Source organism: Ciconia boyciana, chromosome 1, assembly GCF_034638445.1.
Source record: "Ciconia boyciana chromosome 1, ASM3463844v1, whole genome shotgun sequence".
Classification (NCBI taxonomy): Eukaryota; Metazoa; Chordata; class Aves; order Ciconiiformes; family Ciconiidae; genus Ciconia; species Ciconia boyciana.
In genome coordinates, this window is record NC_132934.1 from 52459755 (window position 1) to 52486269 (window position 26515).

General features: G+C 34.5%; 1 protein-coding gene across 1 annotated transcript in view; it reads left to right on the top strand.

Annotated features, from left to right (window-relative positions):
* Positions 1-26515, top strand: part of CFAP54 (cilia and flagella associated protein 54) — a 116644-nt gene that overhangs the window by 85222 nt on the left and 4907 nt on the right. The window contains exons 52-66 of the mRNA XM_072865784.1: positions 1097-1266; positions 6124-6226; positions 7678-7816; positions 8784-8941; positions 9140-9325; positions 10607-10733; positions 12154-12309; positions 13519-13627; positions 16141-16246; positions 17029-17121; positions 17641-17782; positions 19877-20077; positions 21328-21536; positions 24655-24840; positions 26199-26305. Coding sequence (XP_072721885.1) covers positions 1097-1266; positions 6124-6226; positions 7678-7816; positions 8784-8941; positions 9140-9325; positions 10607-10733; positions 12154-12309; positions 13519-13627; positions 16141-16246; positions 17029-17121; positions 17641-17782; positions 19877-20077; positions 21328-21536; positions 24655-24840; positions 26199-26305 — 2192 coding nt within the window. The remainder of the gene's footprint in view (positions 1-1096; positions 1267-6123; positions 6227-7677; positions 7817-8783; positions 8942-9139; positions 9326-10606; positions 10734-12153; positions 12310-13518; positions 13628-16140; positions 16247-17028; positions 17122-17640; positions 17783-19876; positions 20078-21327; positions 21537-24654; positions 24841-26198; positions 26306-26515) is intronic.

Genomic DNA, 26515 nt, shown 5'->3' on the forward strand with positions numbered 1-26515 from the left:
ACCTCAGCTTATCAGCTTCTTTGTTTGAAGGGGTTTTGTTTGGTTGGTTTTGGTTTTATTTTTTGTTTTGTTTTGTTTAATTGTAAACTTCATGCTTGGCAGTTTCACATCACAAAAAGACCAAAAGTGAGAGCTGGCATATTCTTCTTTCAGAGGGGTCTTCCACTTTGGAAGTATCTACTTTTGGCCATTGTTACAAACAAAGTAATGTACAAAATACATCTGGAGAAATGGAGGATGATTTCATATGGCAATTGGTATATGCCATACACTAGAAACTTGAAAGTTTTAGTATAGCTTGAAAATAACTTGAGAGCAGCATCTTGAAAATAACTAAAATAGAAATGTTAAATTAATTTGAATGGGGCTCATTTAAGAGACATAATATATTTCTTACCCTTCTGATTTTTCTTTAACTATTCTATTCTTTTGCTTTTTTAAGTAGACCTCTGAATTCATTGAGGAAACTTGTCAAAAAAAGATACTTCATGATAAAAACCTTTTGATTATTTTTTAATTCTGCTGAAATCTCCACGATTGAGATTTTATTTAAAATTCACTTTCTTTTACATTTGGTTTTCACAGGTTCTTACAGCTTTGTTTGTCAGAAAGACTGTAAATTACAGTTGAACTTTCAGGATACATACTGCACTCAAGGATCTGTCAAAGTATAGCTAGAAAAGAATGTAACACTTCTTGCAACATCTTTAATGTTGTATTTTAATATTGCATTTTATTGTTTAAAATTACTAAACATAGTAAGAAGTATAGTATAAAATTATCAAGTTTAGTTATAAGATAAAGATAAGAATGAAAAATTGAGTAATATTGCTAAGCCATAAAATATGTAGTTAAGCATAAATTGCAATAGTACAGGCACAGTTACAGTGTTGCTACTTTCAACACATTGAATCTATAAACCTGAAAAAAGCAAAATTAAACTCCCCTGCTATTTATAGAAAAGGCATATTGTATTCAAGTTGATTTGTTTTAGGGTGCAGTGATAGTAGGCTATAACAGAATAAAATACTTTTAAAGAAATTTTTAATTTCCTTCATTATTTTTTGAAATCGTACAATGCTGTGTTCTTCTCTAGGGGATTTTATTGACAGAAGCTGAAGACAGTCTTAGCCATCTTGTGCAGAACATACAGGACAAATATGATGGGGAGATATCTCGGTGTTCTGCTGAAGATTTAGAGGTTCTTATTGAGGCAAAACTTCAGCTTGCTGCTATTTCTCAGCAAAGGCATCAAGCAGCTTTCAGGTAAGTAATATTATGAACAACCTTATGTTGCACACCCTTGACTACAGAAGATTAAAAAAAATACCCAGCAATTTTTTCTTTGAATCCTTTATGTCTGCATTAATATTCTAAATCTTAGTAACCAGCCATAACAACCCCACTAGTATATCTACAAATATAAGTAAGGCATTTTGTTTTTTATTATTGCTTTATTTTACTTTTTAAAAGACCATCAGTTATTGGCCTATGATTTCTCTGTGAGGTGTTTTTGTGATACAGTGTTATACAAAATCAAAGAAAAAGCTGCAATGTTCACTGTTTTTGTTGAAGTAAAAGTCTGGATATGTTAGGTCATGCATTTTTTATAATTTTACAGTGTACAGCAGAGCATTAATGTTATCTCTGAACTACTGAATTCTACTTTGTTCTAGAATGCCCTGTATTACTGTCCTAAAAGAACATTTCCTCTTGATGTATTTACTGCTGTCAAATTGAAATGTTAAAATGGTTTTTAAATTATTTTGATTAAAAAGCATTGGTGTAACCTTTAACATATTAAAATAGATTTTAGCAGGCATTAATTAATTGTTAGTGCTAGTGTGTAAAAGACTGTTGTATTTACATGATCTGCCAGATATTTCCTCCAAATTATAATTTCCAAATTCTCTGATTTTTTTGAGGTTCTGATTTCTTTTGGAGAACTTAATGAAATTACAATTGTGCTGTTCTTTGAATATATGGGGCATACAGAAATATATTAACTCTTTGTAGATGTGAAATTCTGAACATTGTTTTGATCTTTTAGCTAGGAGGATTCTTCTGTTTAGCATACCTGTAATTTTAAATTAATTTGTATAAGAAGGATAATAATTTAACAATACAACATTTTTTTTAGTGTCAAGCTCCTTTTATCTAATTTTTTATTAGGTTGAAAAATCTTTGAGGGTACAGATTGTTAACTAGAGATGCAGCATATAGAGGTGTAGCACTGTCACTTGCCAGACTATATTGAGATTAGGTAGAATGTAATCAGTATTTGTAACTTTTGTTACCTCTAATCTGACTAAATACACCAAAATTATTACAGTAAATCTTACATTATAGTAAGCACCAAGCAACAAGCAAAATTAACATTTTTTTATTGTTGGGATACTGGTGAAGATTGCTGTAACACTCTTACTGATGAAGTGGTAGGTTATTCAGATGGTCAACAGATAAACCAGTCTCAATGGTTTTTTTTTCCTTTTTACCCAATTAACAAAAAAGAAATGTTTTCTTCTATGTCAAAAGCAAACTATCTTCCTTCTCGCAGCTGTCTTAGGTGAATAAACAAACCTCCAAATTAGATAGCCTTTAAATAGCACAATTCCTTTTTAGCTGCTATGGTACAGCAATAAAAAAATAAAATTAACAAGCACAAGAGCTTCACAGTGCTGTACAGACTACTGAATTGAAAACAGTAAGAGTACTGCAGCATGGTCTTTCACCCGGGTTTTGTTTATGTTGTTTTAAAAGATAGGAGTTTCCCAAAAGTTCAGATATTAGGACTTTAATAATTTAGTAGTAATGTCATTAGTGAAGATGTGAAGTAAGAACTTGTAGGCTATTTGTGGACATTTCTCATCATGAAATATTAATCTATTTCAGTGCCTTTTGAGTTAGATTAATTTACCATAAAATTGTCAAAGAGAAAACAACAAATCACTGGACAGTGACCTCATCATGCTTTTGAATGCCATGTGGATTTAAAATTATCATATTAGTAACTAAGGGCCAGTATGCAGGCTTATGACATATCCTGTGCATAAACCCAGTTTAGCTAGATACTAGGCTTGGTAAAACCTGTATTAGTAGAGTTCTGACCCAAACTTTCTCACCCTGCTAAACTGGTTCCAGTATGCAAGCCATTTTCAGTGCAGGACCCTTCTTTCTGACATGCAGTTATATCCTAGAGTGTAGTTTCTCTCTTGGCTTATAACTTGTCTCAGATTGAAGAAACTTTTTTAGAGTATCAAGGGTTCCAATGGATGTCAGACATTTTACGGATCACTTTTTGGGACTCTCCAATTTTTTATGGGTGTTTAATGGGCCTTATATATTGATAGTGGTCAGATAGCAGGAAAAAAAAACCCACCAAGAAACAAAGCAAGGGTTTGGGTTTTTTTAACCTATTTTACAATTTTATTGCACTGCCATCCATGGAAACTGCTGATATATCTGCCTCAGATACAAATGAAACAGTCCTTCAGAGAGCTGAATGTTTCCTGCCTGCCAACCTAGAAATCAAACTTTGCATGATATTACAGAAATTCATCATTTTTTTCCTTTGGTGAAATGACTTAGTGGTGAAATTGTTATAGTCAGCTGTACTTTCCTATTTTGATCATCTTGTCACTTTCTGATTCAGCTGATAAAAGGATGTGTATTTTGTCAAGGGAAATATATAGACACATCACTCTTGTTGACAGCAGAAGAGGGTCACAAAAATTTCATCAAGGGAAGCTTCTACGTTACAGCCTCTGTCTTGCAAAAAATTTATGCCTTAGAATAAGTTTATGTCTAGGACTAATTCCATTGATCTCAAGGAGAGTACTTACATGGCATCCCCCCTAAGTACGTGAAGTTTCTAATTACCCATATATGTGCTTGTCTGCTTATGTGACTACATTACTGCTTAAAACAATACATATAAGAACCTTTGGGCTTGTGGTCCACATTTTACTCATGAAATTTATATGTAGGTAAAAATGGTCTAATTTTAAGAATTGCTAAGTGTTGACAACAGCAGTTAACTGGAGGCAGTGATGCTCAGGAAGTTAGGTTAATATTCCTTAAAAGCCTGTATATACTCTTGGGTGCTGCACCTTCTCCAACTTACTTGAGAAATGTTAGCCATAGCATCTCAAACAATGATTTGAAAAATGTCAGGTTTTGCTGTAATTTTAACTTTTATGCCTGGTTTCAGGGGAAAAATCTTCTTAATAAAAAGAAAGAAAAGCAGTCGGGATATTTCATTGCATTATCCTTACAGTCTCTTTTGATTTTATAAGCAAATTCTGTTTCCTCTTTTCCATTGTTAGAGAGAAGGTTATCGTCAAATTCAACATTGATTTATTCTGGTTTCATTTTGTTGAATAAAACTGAGGTAAAGGGATGATGAAGGAGATTCATAAGGACTGAATTCTGAGAGCTGAAAGGCAAGATATTAACAGTTTTGCTTCTCATTGTTACATTGGGGTCTATTTGTGCTGAATTGGTGTAATCCATCCAGTTCTGCATCACAAAACCAGCAAGCAGGATAGAATCAGAAATGACAGGAAGACTTTAAACTACCCTCTTGTCTCTGGAGGTTATCCATCCTGTGGTTAGATACATGTTGACAGAATAATGTGAGTAATTTCAGAGTACTGCTGCTCTTGTTCTGACTTCTTTGTGCATGAATCAAGAACTTTGCCTTTACAACAATTAATCTAGAACTTCTCAAAAGCAGTAAATTCACACAGAGTCTGAATCTCTCTTGCATTAAAAGCTCTTCACAGTGTTCTGGCAGTGTGAAAAGGACTTAAGGTGTTCATAAATTATTTTTTTCTTTTGCTTCATAGAAGCCAGTCTCTATGTAAAGAGATTCTCTCTATGTAAAAAGACAGCATAGATGAGAATTTTGGTTATACATTTTTAACAATTCACCTGCTGAAAAATCTTTAAGAGGTGAGCTAGGGATACCCTCAGGTACTTTTGCATCATTAGGAAAATGTGTTTCAGTGGGTGGAGAATAAGTAGAATTGTAAAAAAAAAAAAAAACCTGACCCCAAAAATGTTTTGGAGAAGAGGTAGGAGAGTAGAGATTTACAGATGTAGGGGAAAATGTACAATTAGAGATGGAAAACTAATACCATGAGACATTGGTTTTGGCAGTTGTCAGAATATTTTGAGTAGCGTGTTCTTTGGGGAACAAATCCTGTTGTGAAAAAGATCTCACTATGTTGGTTTTGCAAGTGTCTTCATATAATGAAAATAATAGTATTCACAAAGTCTGCTGTTATAGATATACATTTCTATAGATGTCATTTGAACAGTGTATCTGAAAGCTTTAAAAAGACAGCATAAAAAGGAAAAAAACATAGTAGTTAATATTTTAAGAAACCTGACAATATTTTGGGACTCCCAACTCACAATTTTTTTAAATGTAGGGTTGAATGCTGCACCAGTCCTAATAGTGTCTGTATCTTTCTAGGTGCTGTTTGGAGTGAACTCCAGAAAAGGATTTATAATTGGGGTGGGGGGCAGCAAACTCAATGTCATGTGATTGCTTATGAGGTTTTGCCAGGGTGGCACCTGGCTCAATTTTTGGTTGATGGTGTTTACTAAGATCCTGTAAGTATTTGGTCATGTGGATTTAACAGAAGGATTAACATATAGTCTGGAAAGGCTTTAAGGAGGAAGGTGTTTTCTTGTCTTTCTAGTTGTGGATGAGATACAGAACTCTCCTAATAGATGTTGTCATTTTCAGGTTTTTTTACATCTTCTAATTTCTAAAAGCCCATCCCTGAAGACAGATCTGTGTAACTGAAAGTTATAGTGGAGTTCTGTTTTGATTGCTCCAACAGAATATGATATATCTTGGCTTATCCATTATTATCAGGTTATGTCTGTTACTGGCAAAACTTTTTCTGTTACTGCTGTTTTCTCACTTTCATACTGCAGTACCTGCAAATTCAGAATACACTCTGAGGGCAATTTTTTTGTTCTACTGAAGCAAAAATTGGTAACTGCTGATAGACATCTGTGATGTTGCCAGAAATAAAGTATCTATTATAATAAAAGCATAAAATGGCTAATGTAATTAGTATTTTTTAATAATATTGTTCTGTATCACAGTGTTGCTTTGGCTTTCTCTGCAATTCGACTTTTCCAAGATGCAAAAATTTTTAGGATAGAAGTGACACATTTTCAAGAAGAAAAGGATGAAAGGGAGTGTTCGGTATGTGTGGATATTTGTTTTAAACTATTGTGTCTTAGTATATGAAGTCTTGTATTAAGTGTTGAGTGATTTTCAGAATACTAGAACATAGCAGTCATCTGTATTATGTGGTTACCATTAACCTGGGGAGAAAATTATGTACAGTATGCTTCAGTTACCTGCTTGCCTATAGTATATTCAATATACCTATGATCATTTGAATTTGTATGTGGTTAGGAATTACAGTTTTTATTTGTATACTCTCAAATGCCAGCATTGAAAATCTCCTTTTGTTTAAAAAAAAACAAACAGAAAGTGGAAAAAATAGCTATCAGGTGAAAATCTTGTATTATTCAGTTAAGGTATTTTAGGTTTTTCGATTGAAAACCTACTTCAGAGTATCCTCTTTCCAAGAGTCAAACAGACCAGTTCACATCATTGCTATGTTCCAAATTTAGCAAGATTTCAGCTGACTTCTGTTGTCTAACACAGAGGGATACTGACCTATACTTTGGAAAGCCAATGTACAAAACTTATTGGTAAGACACCACACAGTCACTCTCGAGCACACAGTAAGTCAAACTGACTCACATGGACAGAGCAACTGAGCAGTGAGGCCAGATTTTGTAACATGCGTAACAAGACTAGACTTTCTTGCATGCAGTGTAATTATTCTCTGTGTTGCATATCAGGGTCTTCTGTCTTTCTGCACTTGCTCCTACATTTTCTTAGGACTGCCCTGTAGCCAGTAACTGAGTTATGGCTATTTTTTTTCTTCATTTGCATCAATGCAAATAATTCATGATGATTTTTTGTATAAGTAAAGCACAGGTGGTGCAGTGTCCATTTATTGCTTGCTGGAACAAATCTTTAGAATATGGACTGTAGAATTTTAGTAATAGAAAGACTGTTTATAAATATGTGAAGATGGCACAGGGAGTCGAGCTGACAATTATCCCAAATGCTTCCAGTACTATATTACATTAATATTTGTTTCTAATCACCAGAAACACTAAAAAATAGAAATAAAAAATAAAAAATTTATTTCTAATCACTAGTGAGGTACCAGAACTTGATATTGATCCTGCTCTACAATTAGACTGTTATGTGCCTTAGAGTTTTGTGTAATGTTCCTGTTTGAGAGGAATAAAGTCCAAACTGTTAGAATTATTCTCCATGACACATACAGTATATGGATATATCTATGGACTCTCCCATAAAAGCTGGTTTAATTTCCATTTGTTACAATTCTTTTTTTTCTATAGATTAAAAGTTAAATAATAAATGGACTCCTGTTATTAAAAAAATATGTATCCACCCTTCAAATAAACTTCTGGTTGTAATTATGTTATTATTTGTAATATATTTGTATTAATTTGATTTATTTTAGACTGATACTGCCCTGTTGCTTTGTTTGTAGTAAAGTAGTTGACTCACAAAGTAACATTTCTTTTGCTTTTGGAAATTATTAGGACTCTTCTGTTGAAGATGTTCGACTGCCTCACAGTATAATAGCACAGGATCATATGAGCGTACATCTGTGGCTAAGGTGTCGTACAATGTTAGTGACTGCACTAGTAACACAGATACATGGTGTTGGTGATATGAAAGGTATTACCCTTTTTTGGTTTAGACTTTTGGAGTATAATGGGCAAGTGAGCCTATTCAGACACAATTCTTATTAATAAATAAAAAATATTAACATTAATTCTGGGGCTGTGTTATCACTGAGCAATTATTTGTGTTAAATTCATCCAATGCAAAAAGGAAAATATATTTCTGAGTACAATCTCTCCCTAGAGCATGTAAACACAAAGCATTATATTAATGTTCATTTAATGATCATTATGTTTTGATAAATCACTTGTGTGTGAAAAAGTTTCAAATGTTCTAGTGTAATTAAGTTAAATAAATATGCTTGTTTTATAAAAACACTGTTGCTACATACTTCTAGTTTTAAAAGTCTCTGAAGTTTTTTTCACTTTTTATATCACCAATAAATGAAATGTTCCTATAGATCTCCTAAAAATGTTCCAAATTCTTTTTTTTTTTAAAAGAATTTAAGTGAGATACTACAAAATACATTTATTGCAGTTTGATTATGAATAAATGTTTTTCATTCCTTAGCTCTATGAACTTAGTATAAACTCTGATGCTCACTTAAGTATCAAAATCACAGTCTAGGTCAGTAGTGAAACTCTTATTTAATCTTTTCTGGGTAATTCCTGTGAAGCTTGTTACTATTTTGGAATGATAACTAAGATCAGATTTTTGAATATGTAGAATATGTTTTATGGGTGCTAATGATATCTGGTCTACAAAATATATTTATGCTGGTGGCTTACATATAAAGAATGTATTTGGATGAACTTAAAACAAGTGCATTTTAAAAACTAAGTGGTTTTTCTTTCTTTTTAAAGTAAATTTGGCACAGAATCGATGAAATGGTAAATGTGGAATCTATAATGTCAGATTTTCTGTAACTTTTTAGTATGGAAGTGACTTCTTAGGAATGGTAGAAGATACTGTAAAGTCTCTTCTATTGTATTTTTACTATTGATATATTCTCTTCTTTTAGAAAATGATGTGGCTGAACGCAGAAGTGTGATAAAAGAAGTAATACTAGAGGCAGAAACCTTTGGTGATATTGAGACTCAGGCTGAAATGATGGTGCAAGCTGCTATTCTTGACCTGCAAGAAAAACGTCCCATGGCAGACATTAAACTTCTTTTGCAGGTTTGAGAACAAAGAAGAAACCATTCGCTTCTCTTTGATGCATTTTTCATGTAGTCAGAACAGCTGATGCCAGCATTAAATAAACTTGAAATAGTGCCGCTAAAATAGATTTTTTTTTTTCACTTTGTGTGATTTGTCCTCATAAATAGACAGCAAAAGTAGTAACTACTTTGGTTTATGTTGTCTATGTCCAAACAGAATATCATCAGTTTACTCCAAGAGGATACATTTATTTCCCCTCCAGCTTCTTTGACTCTTGTGAAAAGTATGCTTCTGCTGGCAGACATACTAACACTGCAAATAGTAGAGGATACAGAACATTGCTCTTCTACAGTGGAACCATTAGACTTACTAATTTTGGCACATGAGCTTACCATTAAAGCTGTGAGTATATGTTGGTGATTTACACAGCATTGGCGAATCCTTCCAACAATCTTAATTATGTATCCTGGAAGCCATTTTAACAATTTATTAAAAAGGGCTATTCCTCTTAACTGATCACTTCAATTTTCCCTAGATTACATAGTGTAAAGAAGTAATTCATCTCACCCAAGTTATTTATGCATACTTATCATGCATACTCATGTATATAGTCTGGTATTGTCACACAATTTAAAAATATTGAATACTTGCAAAATGTACATTCATATGTGAAAACTGAAATAGGTCGTTTGACTTTTAAAGAAATGCGGAACACTCATTTTTCCCATTTGAACTGAGGGATATGTTTGTACTCAGCACCTCAGGGAGGATGTACATCTCATAAAATTCCTAACTCTTGAGCATCCAAGTTTAAGAATTTAGCTTTTTATCTTAGAATAATTAGAATTAGAAAAATCTGTATAAAGTAGCATATTGGTTTTGATGTTTTAGATTGACAGATTGTTAAAATCAGTATGAAGAAATCATTTCCAGGTAAAAATTTAAATAGGCAATAAAAAAAAAATAATCTAAAGACATTAAATCTGTGAGAGGAATGTATAGTAATAAACCATTTACCTATTTGATGATCCAAAAATAGACATGCACTTCTGCAGTCTCTACCCGTTCTTGATACAGTTTATAAAGAAAAGCTTTTGGATCAAATTCTTTCCTCATATTTCCTAATACAGAAGTTTAATCCATTGAAATATTTATTCCCCCAAGTAATAAAGGATCATATGAATCACTTCAGACTCATACTTCTGCTTGTGAGACTTGCTAGCCTTCAAGAGACTTAACAGTTTACAGCATGTCCCCATTGCCTTATTTCCATGAATGAAAAGTTTGACTGGTCCATACATGTTATTTTCTTTTTCTTTTCTGGCCTTTGTTGGATGTCAGATTTCTTTGTAGAAATGACAGTTTCTTTCTAGGGCTTGGGTTACTTGGGAGATCTATTTCTTAAAGACTGATTTGAGGAAGTTTGCTTTTAGAAACCAAAGCCTAACATTAATAAATTTGATCAAGAGTTAATTGAAATGGTTCATTTGCTACCAAACTCCTCTGCAAAGAAGACAATCACAAACTGAAGTAAAGGAGTTTGGGAGTATCAAGCCCTTTTCTAGTGCTCTTTTACAAGACACATTTGCATTCCAGGGTTTTGCAATACCTAACTTACTTTTTCAAACTACTATTTAATTTGCTGTCTGCAACTTGATTTTACAAAGCATACTCTTTTCATAGATTTTTGTTTGTGGAGAACCCATTGAACGGCAAATAGAAGACAGTACATTGACTTGCCTGGTCCTACCTACAAAAAATATCTACTTGCCACATATCAACTTGCTAGCCCAAGTCAAAATGAGAATTGGTAAGAAAAATGCAAGTCATTATTATTTTTAATTTTTCATTCATTTTCATTCATATTTTATGCAACAGCAGATAAACTGATGCATCAAAAGTGAATGTAGTAAGTAAATTTTTTTCATATGCAAATAAAATACTTTGAAAACCAACAGTAGACGCCTGTTTGGCTCCATGCAATGTGTATAAGCAAGGTACAATTCTTAGGGGAACTCTAATCAAGAAAGGCTTAAATATTAATGTTATAGCTTGATGAAACTAATGGAAACTTCAGATTTTTAAGTGGAAGTTAACAATACTTTTCCAACTTCTGTACAAAGCATTAATTCTGTGAAGACTTCCTGTATATGTTCCATCTCTCTGGAAGCAGTTATATGGGAACTAACTAATGATATCAAATCATACAGGATAATAGTGATAATTCTCTATCCCAATAAAATAAATAGCGTCTGTTACTGTTGTCACCCTTTAATTTAACAACTTTTCTTGATAACTTTTCTTTATATAGAAACTATGCTGAATAGTAACAGAAGATGACCTTTAAGATCTGTCTAAGATTTGTTGCTGTCTAGCAAATATAGGGAAAGGGATATTGTCTCTATGTTACTTCTGCTAAACTTAATTTGGTGTATATCTGACTTACAATGGACTAGAAAATCTAGAAATCACTTACTGCACTTTGGTTCACATTGTGGAGCAGCCTCAGAGTGTCTGGATTCTTTTTCAGGAAGATGTGCTCCAGGAGCGCATCAGTGCACCCCAACCATTACTTTGTATTCAGCCCTTAGGACTAGAATAGAGGTAGTCCAAAGGGAACACTCTGAGATGCATCTGCTGTGGCTGTCAGGTCTTCAACACCAGCTGGTTTGCTCTCGAGATCCACTCTTACTGTGCTTTACTGCTTGTCAGTGCAGGCATAGCCAGACTCGCTCATAGTAATGGCCATGTTCGACCAGTTCCTGTTTCTGAATCCACATTTTTAGGAAGAGCCTATGAATACAGATGAATATTGGGGAGTACAGTATAAAAGGTATGCAATACATCAAGGAAGCCTTTAGAACTGGTTAGTACAAAAGGAATTTGGGAATTTGGAAATGCTCAGAGAGGTTTAGGTTTTGCCTACAACTGCCAGGTGAAATAAAGTTATGAAGTGGCTTACTGCTAGTCTTTCCAGATAGTTTGTGAAAGGGTTGATTTGTGTAGCCTGAGCTTCATTTGGATGGCCTAGGTAAACCTCAATGTCATCATAAATTAGTGAAACAACATTATAGTTCTGTATTTATATCCATTAATCACTCTGATTTTTGAGAATTGGATTGTAACAGTAAATACATAACAGCATTTGTTCTAAGGAAGTTGCTTCTTTTTGCATAAGTTGGTTTTCTATTAAATAATTTACTAAGAACTGTCTTATTTTTTTTCCTTAGGACACACATTAGCTGAAAAAGTAGCTTGTACACCTGCAAGAGGAGATCCACTGCAATGGCTACGTGCTCTCAAACATTTAGAATCGGCATTGAAGCTTTGCAGAGCATCTGCAACAAGAAAATTAGATATGGAAGCTGAACTTCTTTTTCAGATAGGTAAATAAAACCCTGTTTGTACATCATGATTGCCTTCCTAGGCAACGTTATGCATGTGGCCTCTCTTAAAATGGAGACATTTTACTGTAAAAATAGAACAGATTTGAATATTTCTCACCCTGTCTAGCTGCAGATCTCTCTCCTGTGTTTAGTATCACACCAGCATAGTTCAGGATGCATTACACAACAAATAATTTCAAAACTGCAGCAGAACTTCTCCCACCTCTATGTTATCAGAGATCAAAGGGTGTAGCCAATGAGATTAAGGACACTGTAGAAAGCTAATTAGCTTCTTTGCATCAGTCTGAACTAAAGAAGATGAAAGGCTCAGAAAGTATTTCTAAATGATTTAACAAAGCTAATGAACTACACAGTGTTTGGATGCATTTGGATTTTAGTGGCATTATGTTTTGTACCAGGAGGTGTTGGTTTGTTAGGATCCCAGTCAGAAAGGCACTCGGACTCTATATAAAGTATCTCTTAAAGTGCCATTCATTGGAGTTAACGCTACAAAGAAAAAGAGGATAGTGTAAATAATCTTACGTCCCTTCAGATGCTGAGAACCCCAAGTTATGCAGTATTGAACAGGCTTCCAATCAGGGTGTAGCACAACACACAGATCCTGTCTGTGGAAAGGTTGCCTCGTTTTGGTCTTTTGAGCTGTTAGAGGATTTTCTTAACATAAAACAATTCTATTCATCATTTCTACTGTCAAACAAAAAGCATATTCACATAAGAACTTCTTGCTGCACTTTTACAGAAAGGGCAGGTGGTATAATCACTGGTACTGAGAAGATGCTGCCAACAGGCTCTTCTGTTACAGCTAGCTGGCTATATTTACCCTGTGGCTAAGAGGTGTGCACAGCACAACACAGGCCTGAAGGCCACACTGTATGTGCAGCATAGTGCAGCACAGCACAGACCTGTGCCTGTGCCTGAACTCCTCCATGTACAATGGTCTTCTAGTTAGGCTCACTACATGTTAGGAGTCATTATGATTCCAAAGTTCAATTATTTTAGCTACTCTATGAAGTAATTTGCTATACAAGCATTGTGCATTACATTTTAAACAAACGAAAAGTTTTGCTTATCAGGAAGAGAATAGATAATGCACTATGTTGTTCAGCTTTCCTGGAGGGAAAAACAAGTTGGGTCTTACAGACAAAAAAAAAATATCTTACAAATCTGTTTTCTATATTTCTTTCTTAGGTAAGGTAGAATGCCAGATAACTGAAGCAGGCAATAACAAGTCATCTCGAGGTGTTGAAACCCTGTTGGAAGCTATAAAACTCAGCCAGCAGCATGACCAAAAATTTGAGTAAGAAACTAGCTATATAACTTTCAAAATAATTTTAATCACACATGAATATAGAACAGGACAGTTTTCTGAGATTCGGTGTGCGACTTCTATTATGAAGCACATTTTATGTTTTTGAGTTTTCTTCTATTGCAGTATAGAAGAGCTACTGTATATTCTCTTATTTAAAACAAATGCTGGGAACATTTAAAAGCATATTTTAGACTATACAAAGTTACAGCTTTCTGTTCAATTTCCAAATTTGTACCCTCTGTCAACACCAGGAACAGAGCTATCAATTAAAGAGAGGTTTTATTCATATTTCAGAAGATGAGCTGTGGTCTGCCCACCTCCAGATAATAGAAATCCAGCTTGAAAAGGTTAGCAGCCAGAAACAGTCAGAAGAACAGAGGCAGAAGGAGCATAGGAAATGTGTTTGTAACAGATATAAGGACAGTGACTTTGGCATTAGTTATCAGCATAGAAGATGCCTGAAGAGCTGAGCCAAGCCAGCCAATAAATTCTGTCAAGCAGCTCTGATCCATTGGACTTTATTTTTTCTTAGTTTCTTGACCAGTCTTAATGAATAATGTGCCATGTCTGGTTACAGACAGTGTAAAGGCAGCAATTTACCTTGCTTGTTTGGGTATTCTGTTACTTAAGTTAATGAACCAGAAGTCTGAACACAGAAGCAGTAGCATAGTAACAAACCTCTACAAGCAGTCAGCATGATGGAAGATAGTACAGAAATGGACTGTGGGGATGTTTTGCAAGTTTAATTTGCTACACTCTTATTTATTTTGCTACTGGCTTTGTAAAAGAATGTACAGCAACATCGATGGACCTTGGCTTTGTTAATTTAGAGAACTAAACATCCCGATCACCTTTATACAAGCCCTCTGATGTCTGTGGGATTGTTTAATTGAAGTTGTTTCTTGGTATCTCAAATCCTTTTTTGTTAGCAAGACTAGAAAGTTAACTAAGTTGTCACCAACTAAGTGTAGACCTCGCCATCTTCCCACTTGATAGTTTGCCCTATCTTGAACTGTACAGCACTCTTTGACTTTTGCATTTTGCTTTACATAAATCATACCAAAGCTGGAATTTATTCTACTATATAAACAGCCAACTCTGTGCAATATGACTCTGTCCAGAATAGTAACTGCATGAGTAGGAGTTTGTTGCTATGCTTAGGAAAGCTAATTCCTAGGGGAGATCTGGAGAGATCTACAGAGCCAGGAGGAACCTGCATAAAAAGATTGTTATAAACCTATAGGGAACAGAAATGTTGGAGAAGTTCTCCAGATATAGTGATTTTCAGCAGGTCAAGGGAAGTAATTCTGCCCCTCTACTCCACTCTGGTGAGACCCCACCTGGTGTACTAAGTACAGGAAAGACATGGACCTGTTAGAGCGGGTCCAGAGAAGGGCCACAAAAATGATCAGAGGGCTGGAGCACCTCTCCTATGAAGAAAGGCTGAGAGAGTTGGGGTTGTTCAGCCTGGAGAAGACAAGGGTCTGGGGAGACCTTACTGCGGCCTTTCAATACTTAGAGGGGGCTTATAAGAAAGATGAGAACAGACTTTTTAATAGGGCTTGTAGCAGTAGGACAAGGGGTAATGGTTTTAAACCAAAAGAGGGTAGATTTAGACTAGATATAAGGAAGAAATTTTTTACAATGAGGGTGGTGAAACACTGGAACAGGTTGTCCAGAGAGGTGGTAGATGCCCCATCCCTGGAAACATTCGAGGTCAGATTGGACAGGGCTCTGAGCAACCTGGTCTAGTTGAAGATGTCTCTGCTCATTGCAGGGCGGTTGGACTAGAAGGTCCTGTCCACCCCAAACCATTCTATGATTCTATGAGTCTATGATTTTTGCCTCATTTCTAATATTACTGTAAAAATAACTGAAAGGAGAAGGAAGTATAGGAGGAGAACAGGAATTGGTGAGCACAGTGTTTCTGAAGATGTAGAGTACTCTGGTACAGAACTCAGAGAACTGAGAAGGTTCCTCAGCTGAGCCCAATGAAGAAATAAAAGACTGTTTTGGTCACTGTGGGTATGTTTGCTGATTCTTGGAAGAGTTTGACTGAAGATCCATATCCAGATTCAGCCACCCATGTTTCAGGGAAACCAGGACAATGGATATATGCCTTAACTTGAGGAAGGAAGAGGAACGCGTACAGATTCTGTACAGAAAGATCACTTCCCTTGCAGAATTACAGTTTTCTTACTAAATGTTTACAATTTATTTATGGAATATTTGTTGCACATAATGCAAATTATATTTGACATACTCTTAAATCAATGTAGTATTTGTTAAGCATACCATAGGGATGTTTTAGACTCACTAAGAATTTAAAACAGGATCACATGGCTTTCTGAAAGAAGATACACTTTGAGTAGATGCTGAGGGCTGGATGAATGATTTATTTGGTGAGGCTGTCTGGCTAGTCTTATGCAGGAGTCAGATTGTATCACTGTAATTCTTACTTTGATAGTAACATTGATTGATCTGTGTGGTGTTTCTTACAGGTTAATAAGAAGATCATACCTTGAAATAGCACTATTATATTTGCATTTTGCCACAAATAATGAGGATGTGTCACAGACAGATAAGATGGTGCCTTCCAAATCAAACGTATGTTTTCTATCTTTTGGGTAGTGGCCTCTTCAAAGCAGGAAATATATTTCTGTTAGAACATTGTGCACCTTGCCAGACTTCCATGGACTTATACTTATTACTTCCATGGACTTATAAATCATACTGATACTGAAAATCCTACTAGAAAAATCACACAAAGAAATCATACAGTACAGCAGTAGAATTTTATCTTGTTTGATGTTATTTCTCATGTTTATTGGATTGAATGATAACATTTAAAATATTTTTCTGTATAAAATAGGAGAAAACAGAACCAACAGTGTTTTCATTTCTGATTATGTACTAATTTGTACCTTGCAAAGAAACCATAACATTCAAACCTGGTTTTTAAGTGGTAATATTTATACTTTACCAGATTTCAATTTTTCAGTACAAATATGAGTGACAGCGTGAGAAATATAAAAGGCTTTCACCACATTAAAGTGGCTACAAGCCATAGATTCAAAGCGTAATGTGTAATATAAGAGAAAAGAGGTAATTAAGATTCCAGAAAATGGAAAATTATAGCAAAACTGTATACAATAGTGACCATAGTATAAGCTGCTCTGAGAAAATTTTTACAGGAGCAGCCAATTAGTATGCTCTGGATAATTTTTTTCAATTTTAGCAATTAATCCATGGATTTACAATGAATGCTAATTTTTACAACTTGCAAATAAAACAATAATTCTGTAAGTAGGAGGACTTTTTTCTATCTTTAAAATATATTTTACCATAATACATTTAGAATACTAATTATGAACTGGTGTATAATTTAGGCCTTTTCTGGACAACGCTCTTCTCCTGAGGAAGCTCTGAAATCAGAAGGCTACAAAGTACAAGCCTGGATTGCAGTAAGAGCAGCTACACAGGTTGGTGCAATATTGTGAAGAGGTAATTTGGGTTTTTTTTTATTTTCATCTTATGCTACTTACACAAGAAAACAAGACAATGCAAACAAGACAAAAATTAAGGTTTCCTGAAATTTCTGGCATGGGTCTTATTTGAGGAAATTAAAATGGACACTGTCTGAGTAGTGCATTTAATCTCTCTTGGACAGATCTGACTCTGTTTACCTCAACTTTGATTCAGTGCAAATAAAACAGCACACTGCCTGATATGTATTTGACATGTGGGTAGACATCAGTGGCATCCAGGTGAGGATATCTGATTAGAAATCACTTATGTAGTAATTAAGCTGTCAGCAGTAATGATTTATTTAAGTATAGTATATACCACATGTCAGAAAGAAATAGAATATATTCCTGACTTTTAAAAATATAGTATGTTGAGTAATTAATTTTTTGTCATCATCTTGCTACTCTCAGATTTTAAAATCTGTATAAATATTGTAGTGAACTGGTTCTGAATAAAATAAATATTATTTTTAGGTCAGTGAAGCTGTCCTTGCTTCTCAGCTATTAATTGGAATGAAGAGTGTTAAAGAACACAGCATGAAGGATGCAGTGCAACAGAAAATCCCAGAATTTGCTTTCATGGATCTTCTTGCTTTGTACAGAGATTTCTTATCTGGTATTCCTTTATACCTAGTAATATTAGAACATTAAATAACTAATAAACTATATATGCCATGTAATCTAGTAATACATTTAATATCTAATTTTCTTTTATGAAAAATTATGTCAAATTTTGAAAGTAAAAGCAAAATCCTCATCCTGCATAGCAGTACAAAATACTGAGTAGACTTAATGGGTCTTTAAATATCAGCCTGTGCATGTGTTCAGTAGGTTAAGAAAAATTGCACTGTTTGCATACTGTGGCTCAGAAAAACAGAGTGCACATGCTGCCATACTTTTAGAAAAGCAGATGGACCTTTGTCACAGGACTTCCCCAGACTTCTAGAGTAGGTCTTGGCCCCCTGATCAGTCATCACCGCTTTTTTTTTGAAACACTGATTTAGAACAGTTTTTTTTCCCTAGGTATATTAGCTTTTCCTTGGAGATTTTCAGTTTTTCTTTTGATTTTGCAAAGACATCTTGGTGTTGACTAGCTTGTCTCTCCCTGCACACCTCCCCCCCAAAAAAACCCCAAACCCACCAAACACCAAAACCAACAAACCCAAACTCTTGCAAAGTTAGCTGCCTGGGTACTGTATTCTAAAAGTCAAAGTCAGTATAATAAAAAAATTTTCACTGTCTTTCCAGTCCATAGAGATGCTTCCATTAGCTTGGTAGAACTTTTCCTTTGCCTGGTTTATTTCCAACTTCTGCATTTATTTTACAGCTAATGGAGTTGATGAAATGGAAGGTTTTGATTAAAAAAAAAATCTATGAAACTAGGAATTCTGGGATAATGGTTGTCAGATGTTATATAAACACTAAGGCAAAGTATCTGTATTTATTTTTAACCTGGGAACCATTAATTTAGTGATAAAATTTTGGTTCAGTGGCTTAATTTCAATCATTCCAAGTGACTGACAAAGATTGCATTGCTCTGCCTGATAGTTGCTGGCAAAGCTGAGCAATGTCTACTTACTGTACAGTGTTTAAACATACGTGTTTTGATTGGTTTATGAAAACAAGTGTTGTATTCTAAGACCTTCCATCAATCTGATTGTTTTGTACTAGCTCCATTTGCTTATAATTACAGATCATTTTTTCTTTTAGCAAATGCAGCAGGTGTTTCTCCTGATAGTTCTGTTAGGCAATACAAAGAAGAATAGAAAATGTAGAAAAGCAATAGTAGGCCAAAATATATAAAGGTAAACTGAAATGGAAATGATCAGCACAGCATGCTAAATATTTTCTGTAAAACCATTAGTGAAACACGTTGTTTAAGTTTCATCTATAAACAATGTGGCCATTTTAACTAAATTCTGTATTTACAATTGACAGTGAAATATCAGGCATAATGAAGACATTCAGATTTTGTAGAAGAACACAATTATTTTCTGGAAGTTTACTATTAGGAATTACTGTAACATAATGTTTGTTCAATTTGGAATGAGAAACAGAGTAGAAGAATTGTGTAGGCTTTTGAGAGCGCCATGTACTAATACAGTGAAAAAAAAATTGAATATAAGCAGTGATATAGTGATAACTGTACTGATATTTTTTTCCTCTTTTTGCATAAGTATAACTTTTAGGCAGCACAAAAAAAAAGATTTTTTTAGTCCATAGTCAAGAACACATTTCATTGATAATGTGCTTAATATCTAAAAGGGACTGGATTGAAGCTAACAGTAAACATTTCAGAGTGCCTAACTCTTCTGAGATCAGGTCAATATAAGTGGGAAGCTCAACTGCTGTAGTTATGACTGATGACTCCTAGTATTGTTTCCATTTAGTAAATATCTGCTATTGAACGATGTATAGAAATAATGGTTTTATATTTAAATTCAGAGAGAGAGCACCTTGCTCTCTACCCCTTTTAGTTTCCTGCAAGGACCAGTCAGATTCCTGGCCATGATCTGAGAAATAGTTTCCTTACTAGTTCATCTAATATTAAAGCACAACAGAAAGAACTTTCCTCTTATGAAAAACATAACCAGGTTCACAAGTTACATTTTTAGTTACCAATTAATCAATTCCAACATAATGCAGAAATAGCTTTTGAATTGCAACCATTCACTTAATGTGTATTGTTGAACTGTTCTTGGATTTGCAGATGGATACAATGTTGTCCCTGAAAGTCCCACAGCATCTTCTGCTGAAAACAAACAAATCATAAAACACAAGCAGAGCCAAAGTGAAGGAACAGAAAGTCTTGCCACCAAGGCCAGCCAGAAGAAAGAGACAATAACATGGGTTCACTTAATTCATTACCACAGTTATTTAAAAAGACTTTATAACACAAACCTTCTATTTGGTATGAATTTTTTCTTCCTTCTAGAAAACTGTGATAGGTGAGATATTGTTCTTGGGGGCCAACGGTGTCAGATTCTAAGGCCATCATCTGAGATAGTCTCATTTTGAGTTCCTTTAAATTGTATAAATGTGAAAAAATCTTCACTGAAATCAAGATTTATATCAGTTTACAAGTGTTGTAAGTGAAGATGATATTACCTTTTTTCATAACTATTCATAAGCCTTCATGATACCAGGAAAAGCATCCCTTCAAAACTTAATTGTTAGTACTGTATCTGTAGCATTTTTTACAAAATTCATAATCTATTTTTAGTTCTAGATACATCAGACTTAAGTCACATCAGAAATAAATCTGTTCAGTTTGGGGGCTTGTTTGTGAGAATTGAGTGTAGTGTAAATGGGAAGGCTGAGCATTGTTGAATGTGTTTTGACTAAACCCCCAGATGTTATGTACAGACTTGGTTTATTTCACTGTAAACAGAAGATGGTAATAGATAGGACCTTTCAAACAGAGTCAGAATCCATTAATTTCAGGGCCCTAATACTATGCATCTACATCTGATGGCCAGCTGCTGGATATACAAGTGAGAACCTGACAGGTAAGAATAGAACTAGATTGTACTAATAGGTGTGGCCTAAAGAGAAGCCTAGCAACTCTGAAAATAGTAATTTCAGAGAGCTTGGGTTTTTTCCCTGCAGCACCAAATGAAAGGAAAATATTCTACCTCATCACAGAACTGTAAGGACAGTAAGGTACCTACAAGTAGGTTTCAAAATGTGCAGGTATGTCTCAGCTGTAGTTACCAACGATGGAGCCTAGGTAGCAACTCAGCTAATCAGCCACTAGCTGTCTAAATTAGAGTCTTCAGAGCTCTTCGACCTTCTTTTGACTGCATTGAATAAATAAGCATTTATTCTAGTGGTTGCTTAGACATCTAGTGAATATACTGATGCTTACACATGTAAATTTAAGTACCTAAACCTCAAAACTGCACCTCCCATTTTATGCTGCTTTATAATGTCTAGACAGAGCTTGTTTCATTATCAGATCTCCAGTGAAAAATTGCAATACAAATAGCATAACCTAGTAATATTTAAGGACAATCAGTATAATTGTTGGAAATGCATTTGTTTGATATTGAATCAATTTACATATTTTGCTATATTTTCAAAATTTATGAAATTTGAGTAGCTCTAGAAACTTTACTTTTTAATGGCTAATGATGATGTAATAAAAATCTTTTTTCAAAGCTGCCCCTAACGTGGGACCTGGATCATTTTCTGCAAGAGAGGGACACTTTAGTTCTGTTTTTGACACAGGGATTGTTCTACGCATAGCAGAAATGCATTCCTTTCTTAAAAAACATTTGTTTGAATATTCAATGTGTTGTCTTGAGAATTTCCCAGAAGAGCTACATGACGTAGAATCGCCTCTTGGTAGGCCAGCTGATTCTTCAAAGGTACTTATTTTCTTTCTGATGTTTCAAAAATATGTATTATACTTGCATTTCACTCAGATTCTTGCTAGTTCCAATGGTGATATTTCTGAGAGCACTACAGAAGAATGAAATTCATTATGCAGAGGATCAGCACAAACCCAAAATCCTGTGCAAGCAGTGAAGGACATAGTTAAGAAATGCAAATATCTTTGTGTTATTCATTCCTGCAAAAATGATCTCAATCCCATGCCCAGTGTATTTAGATCATAGAAGATTAAGCAGAATGATATTTAAGAAGATTTCATTATCAGTTAATTAAGTTGGCTGTGTTATTTGGTAGGACCGAGGCTCTTAATCTTGTAAATCTTCCCATGTTTCATACCAAAAATGTCCTGATATTTGCTTTGTAATTTCTATGTACAAGCCTCTATATTGTTAATTTGGTCTATAATAAAAACGTGATTTTCAGAAAATATATAATTTATATTTTCTCAAAATTTGTTGAAGGCCTTGTGTGCCAATTTTTTTCACTGATTATCAGCTGGCTAGAAAATCAATCTTTTCAGATCTCTGGCTTGTGAACAGCCTATCTGAGCTTTCAAATGTAGGCAGCTCAGACTATATTACTCAGAGAAATCTTGAATTGGAATTCTGGAGTCTATGCTGACCATGGCATGTGTATTGAATATTGAGTAAAAGTCTTTGAAGATTCAATGTAAAAATAATTGTCTTCAAAGTTTCTCCATCCCACTTCTCACATTAATAATTATCCTAATACTAAAAATTTAAAATGACAGGTTATTCTCTATGGTTTATTTTTTACCTATTATGTTCAGTATTAGATGGAGAAGGGGAGCCTTGAGGAGTGAAAACTTGTTATTTTATAAAAATGAATTAAAATACTTTTGTGAAAGTAGCTCTTCTAAAGTTGGTGAACTTTCTGCAGTGTTGGACAGCATATCATTACTCATTTCCCAACAAAGAGCTGACTGTGCCACTGAATAAATTGTAAATATATGGTATGTGACATTTATAACAGCCATCGTATATCAAAAATTATTTTACTCTGTCTGCTCTTCTTTTGACATAATTAGTATTACACTGTCCTAGAATAATAAGCTTCAGAGCTCACTGTCATGTTCGTGACAGGTGCAAGCCGCATAATCATGTGTTAGCTTCACTGTTGTAGACAGCTAACAAGCATAAAGCTCTTACTTTTTTTAATTCTAAGCTTCATTGATTTTTATCACAACATTTTTAGAAGCTTTAACTATTCAGAAGACTGTACATGTTATGTTAAAAATGTTACTGTAATTTGATACTGGGATTTTTAACAGTACAAATAGATATAATTTTTGAAGGAATGATTTTTATGTACAAGGTTGTTTCACTTACATGTGTCTTCGTAATTCTGTTTTTGACTCTTGAAGTTTTTTTCAGCTCTGCTGAACAAAGCATCCAAATTACATTAAGAAGCTATAATTAAAATTGTGTGCCCTGTTACATTTTGCATGCTTCCACTCCATGATAGTATGTAGGACTGGAAACACTTAACTAAGCCAGTTTGTTGTTTTCAGGCTTTTGAGAAAGTTGAATAGATAAATATTTATGTATGTAATTCAGCAGCCCTCCAGTTTGACAGGAGCAGTTGTAATACCCTTCCTCAAAAAGATTCAATATGATGTAAATAACAAAAGATGCAGTTCAGTGAAAAAGAAAACTTACCACACCTTAGAAAGAAATATATATCATAAAATGGACTTTTAAGAGCTCTAGTTCAGGGGCACAGCATAAATTAGGTTGTTCCCACCTCCATATATATGTTTTCTCATAATTTTGTTCACTCTCCATGCTAGCAGGATAGTGGCTGGTTCATTGCCAAAACTAAAGTCTAAGATCCCGAATGTAGAAGATCCTTGTAGTAGGTGGGTGATCCATGCACACCTCATGGTATACCATGGGTTATGGCCACTGTTATCACTGCTGCAGTGTTTAGAGTCTATGTGGCATGGATCATCCCCAGTTTATTGTCCCATGCCATACTGGAGGCATATCAGTATGCTTGAATGCATGACTTCAGCATGCATGACTTCATCTTTATCTTCACTTCTACTATATTTTGATGCGGGATGGGAACTGGCTTTATGAAGTAAGGTTATGTCACTGTGAAAAATCCGTCTTCTGCCCACCTGGATGTACTGTCCTGTATCGGTCATGAGCTGTATTTTCTGAAAATAAAGTGGATAAAATTCTCCAGTTTTTTTCAGTGATGAACATTCAAAATTAAAAAAGAACTAACTCCCCAGGCAGCTGTTTTCAGTGTCCTCATTTTGGAATCAATGATGGAGACACTAACAACCTTTTCAAATAGCTTCAGCATTCCCCCCAAATGTCACTGTTTGGCCTCCTCTGTTCTTTGCAGATCTGCCTAACACTTTAAAAAGTAGAAATGGTATGGCGCTGTTCAGCCTTTAAATAAAATATTTTACAATTTTAAAAAAGGCTTTTATTCCTGAATGAATGTTGGTTGACAGTATTCCTCCATTGCTTCCCTGGTAAATGATGGTCAAACTGTAACTATGTGATGCATAGCCCTAATGTTCCATATATATTTTAGTAAATATAACATATGACAAATCCTCACAAATTAAGTAAGTGACTGAATTTTCAGTAGGTATCACCCTTTGTTAGTTGCACAGCTAATGAGAAAACAAACAAACAGGTAAACATATATAAAGCATTAGTCTAGCATTCAGATTACTATTTTAATTATCAATAGGTATAGCAGACAAATTACTTTTTCAGCACTAAATTTTCTATGGTCAGCATGTCAAATACTATCTTTTAGCAAAAACCGTAACACCATAGATAAGTCAAATGTAACAGTAGTTGTTGCTGTATGTGTCTCTAAGTCAGCACAGAGGTCCTTTACATTACTTTTAGAAATGTCTCATCATGTGAACTTTGAAAAGCCTTAACTTGGTAAAATGGACACCTTTTAAAATTACCCATTTATCTAAATAAGCATATATTTGTGCAGGAGTGAAAGTCATACCCATTCTAGTAGACACTAGATTATAATAGATATTGCATGTTACACTAGAAAAAATACAATTTAAAATTTTCTTTTGTGTTTCAGGTGTCTCTTGAAATTACTGGAATTACATCAAAGATGTCACATATGAGAATAGCTTCTCCGGTCTCTGTCATCACAGAAGCAGACAGTCAGACGGAGAGTAGGGCAGCAAATGCTTCAAATAAGGAAATTAACATTCAGTGGTACATTCCTTCTCTGGCAAAGCCATCAAACTATACAGAGACTAAGGTATAACTACACCAAAGCAGTTCCTTAGGTACTGGAACAAATTAAGTCTCATTTCCAACAAATATTTGTGTTATGACTGATCAGCTGTTTAATTGCATTATACATATGCTGATTGGCAAGCTGGACAGCAGGGAGCTATATATTTACTCTGCCACAAACCCGCTATGCAGGACAAACAGAATGCCCTGACAGCTTTTTGGTGGCAGGCCAAAGAAAGACTTTGTTGACCATATAGAGCTTCCAGGCCATGTTGTATTCATGCCTTTTGCAGGTCCTTGATGTCTTTAAGACCTCCACTCTGTTAAGTTTGGTTAGAGCTGACCAATACTTTCCAACAATACTGTTTGGTGGGAGGCTGTCGGAAAAGCAAAGATACACATATACAGGGAAAATGGGATTTTGTAAACCTCATTTCCCTAAGAAATCAGGGGAAATTCAGAAACGTGAAAGATGAGAGAGATTGGAGGGTTGCAGGAAAGCAAGAGACTAGGACATGGAATTTGTTTTATTTTTAAACAAGGGAACAGCAGGTAGGTAAAATTTCTGCTACTGCAATAGAAATCCATGATCTCCAAACTTTTTGACATAACAGATCAGTGTCAAAATTTCTACGAGACCCTTTTAATCTGTATTAGTAAACTGATAGAAGCCCTGTGAAGTTAGTGCAAATAAAGTACTTTTCAATACAGTTTTGCATTTAGCATGACCTTACAGATCATTAGACATCCAAAGACAACTCTTGAAAATGACTAATATATGAATGCCATATTCTTGACATTCTCCATATAGTCAAAATATTCAGCTACCACTAGGAAGGATATTTTCAATCATAATAGCAAATTAATTCAGTGAAAGATGAGAACATTCTATTTCATTTTCTTGTGCTCTGATATTGATACAGCTTTATTAGATCGGTGAGTTATGTGCACTTCTTGGATTTAAAACTAGTATGATGACAGCCATGCACAAGGCCATATAACAAATGTAACTAATTACACAGGGCCTTTGGAAATTCAGTAAAAGCTCTCTGTTCAGCCTACCTGAAGTTGAAACTTTGGACATGAGCATAAGTGGGATTGATTGACCAGGATCAGGACAGGACTGGGATTTTGATGGTGACTCTATAGGGTATAATTAATTTTCAAATCCGTATAAATTATATGCATAATTAAATTGCTCTAAGACCTATAGAAACTGAGTATAGTACAAATTCATATGAGGCCACACTCCTCCCTTTTTTGAAAGTCAGTTATCTAAGTCTTCATCAGTACATTGTATTTGATAGTTATTATAATCTAGTAGCTCAGGTCTACTATACCATATGGCATTATAGCTTACCTATTCCATCTTTTTTACAGGTTTTGCTGTTTTATGCTTATAATACAAAGCCTGTCAAGATTAGCAACATCAAGATTTTCAGTTCAATGTCTACATTTTCAGGCCACTTGTGGATTCCGTTGGCTAGGTAAATAATCACTGACTTTATCCTGTTATTTCATGCTATATTAAAGATCAGTCAACCATTTACGATGAGAGAAAATAAAGTACAAAATATCAAAGAGCTGTAAGTCTTTAAAAGCATTCATTTTCGCTTTTCAGAGATTTTTCACTGTAAAAACTGTAAGATGTTGTACACAGCATTAAACTCATCCAAACATATGCCTTTTCAGTATGT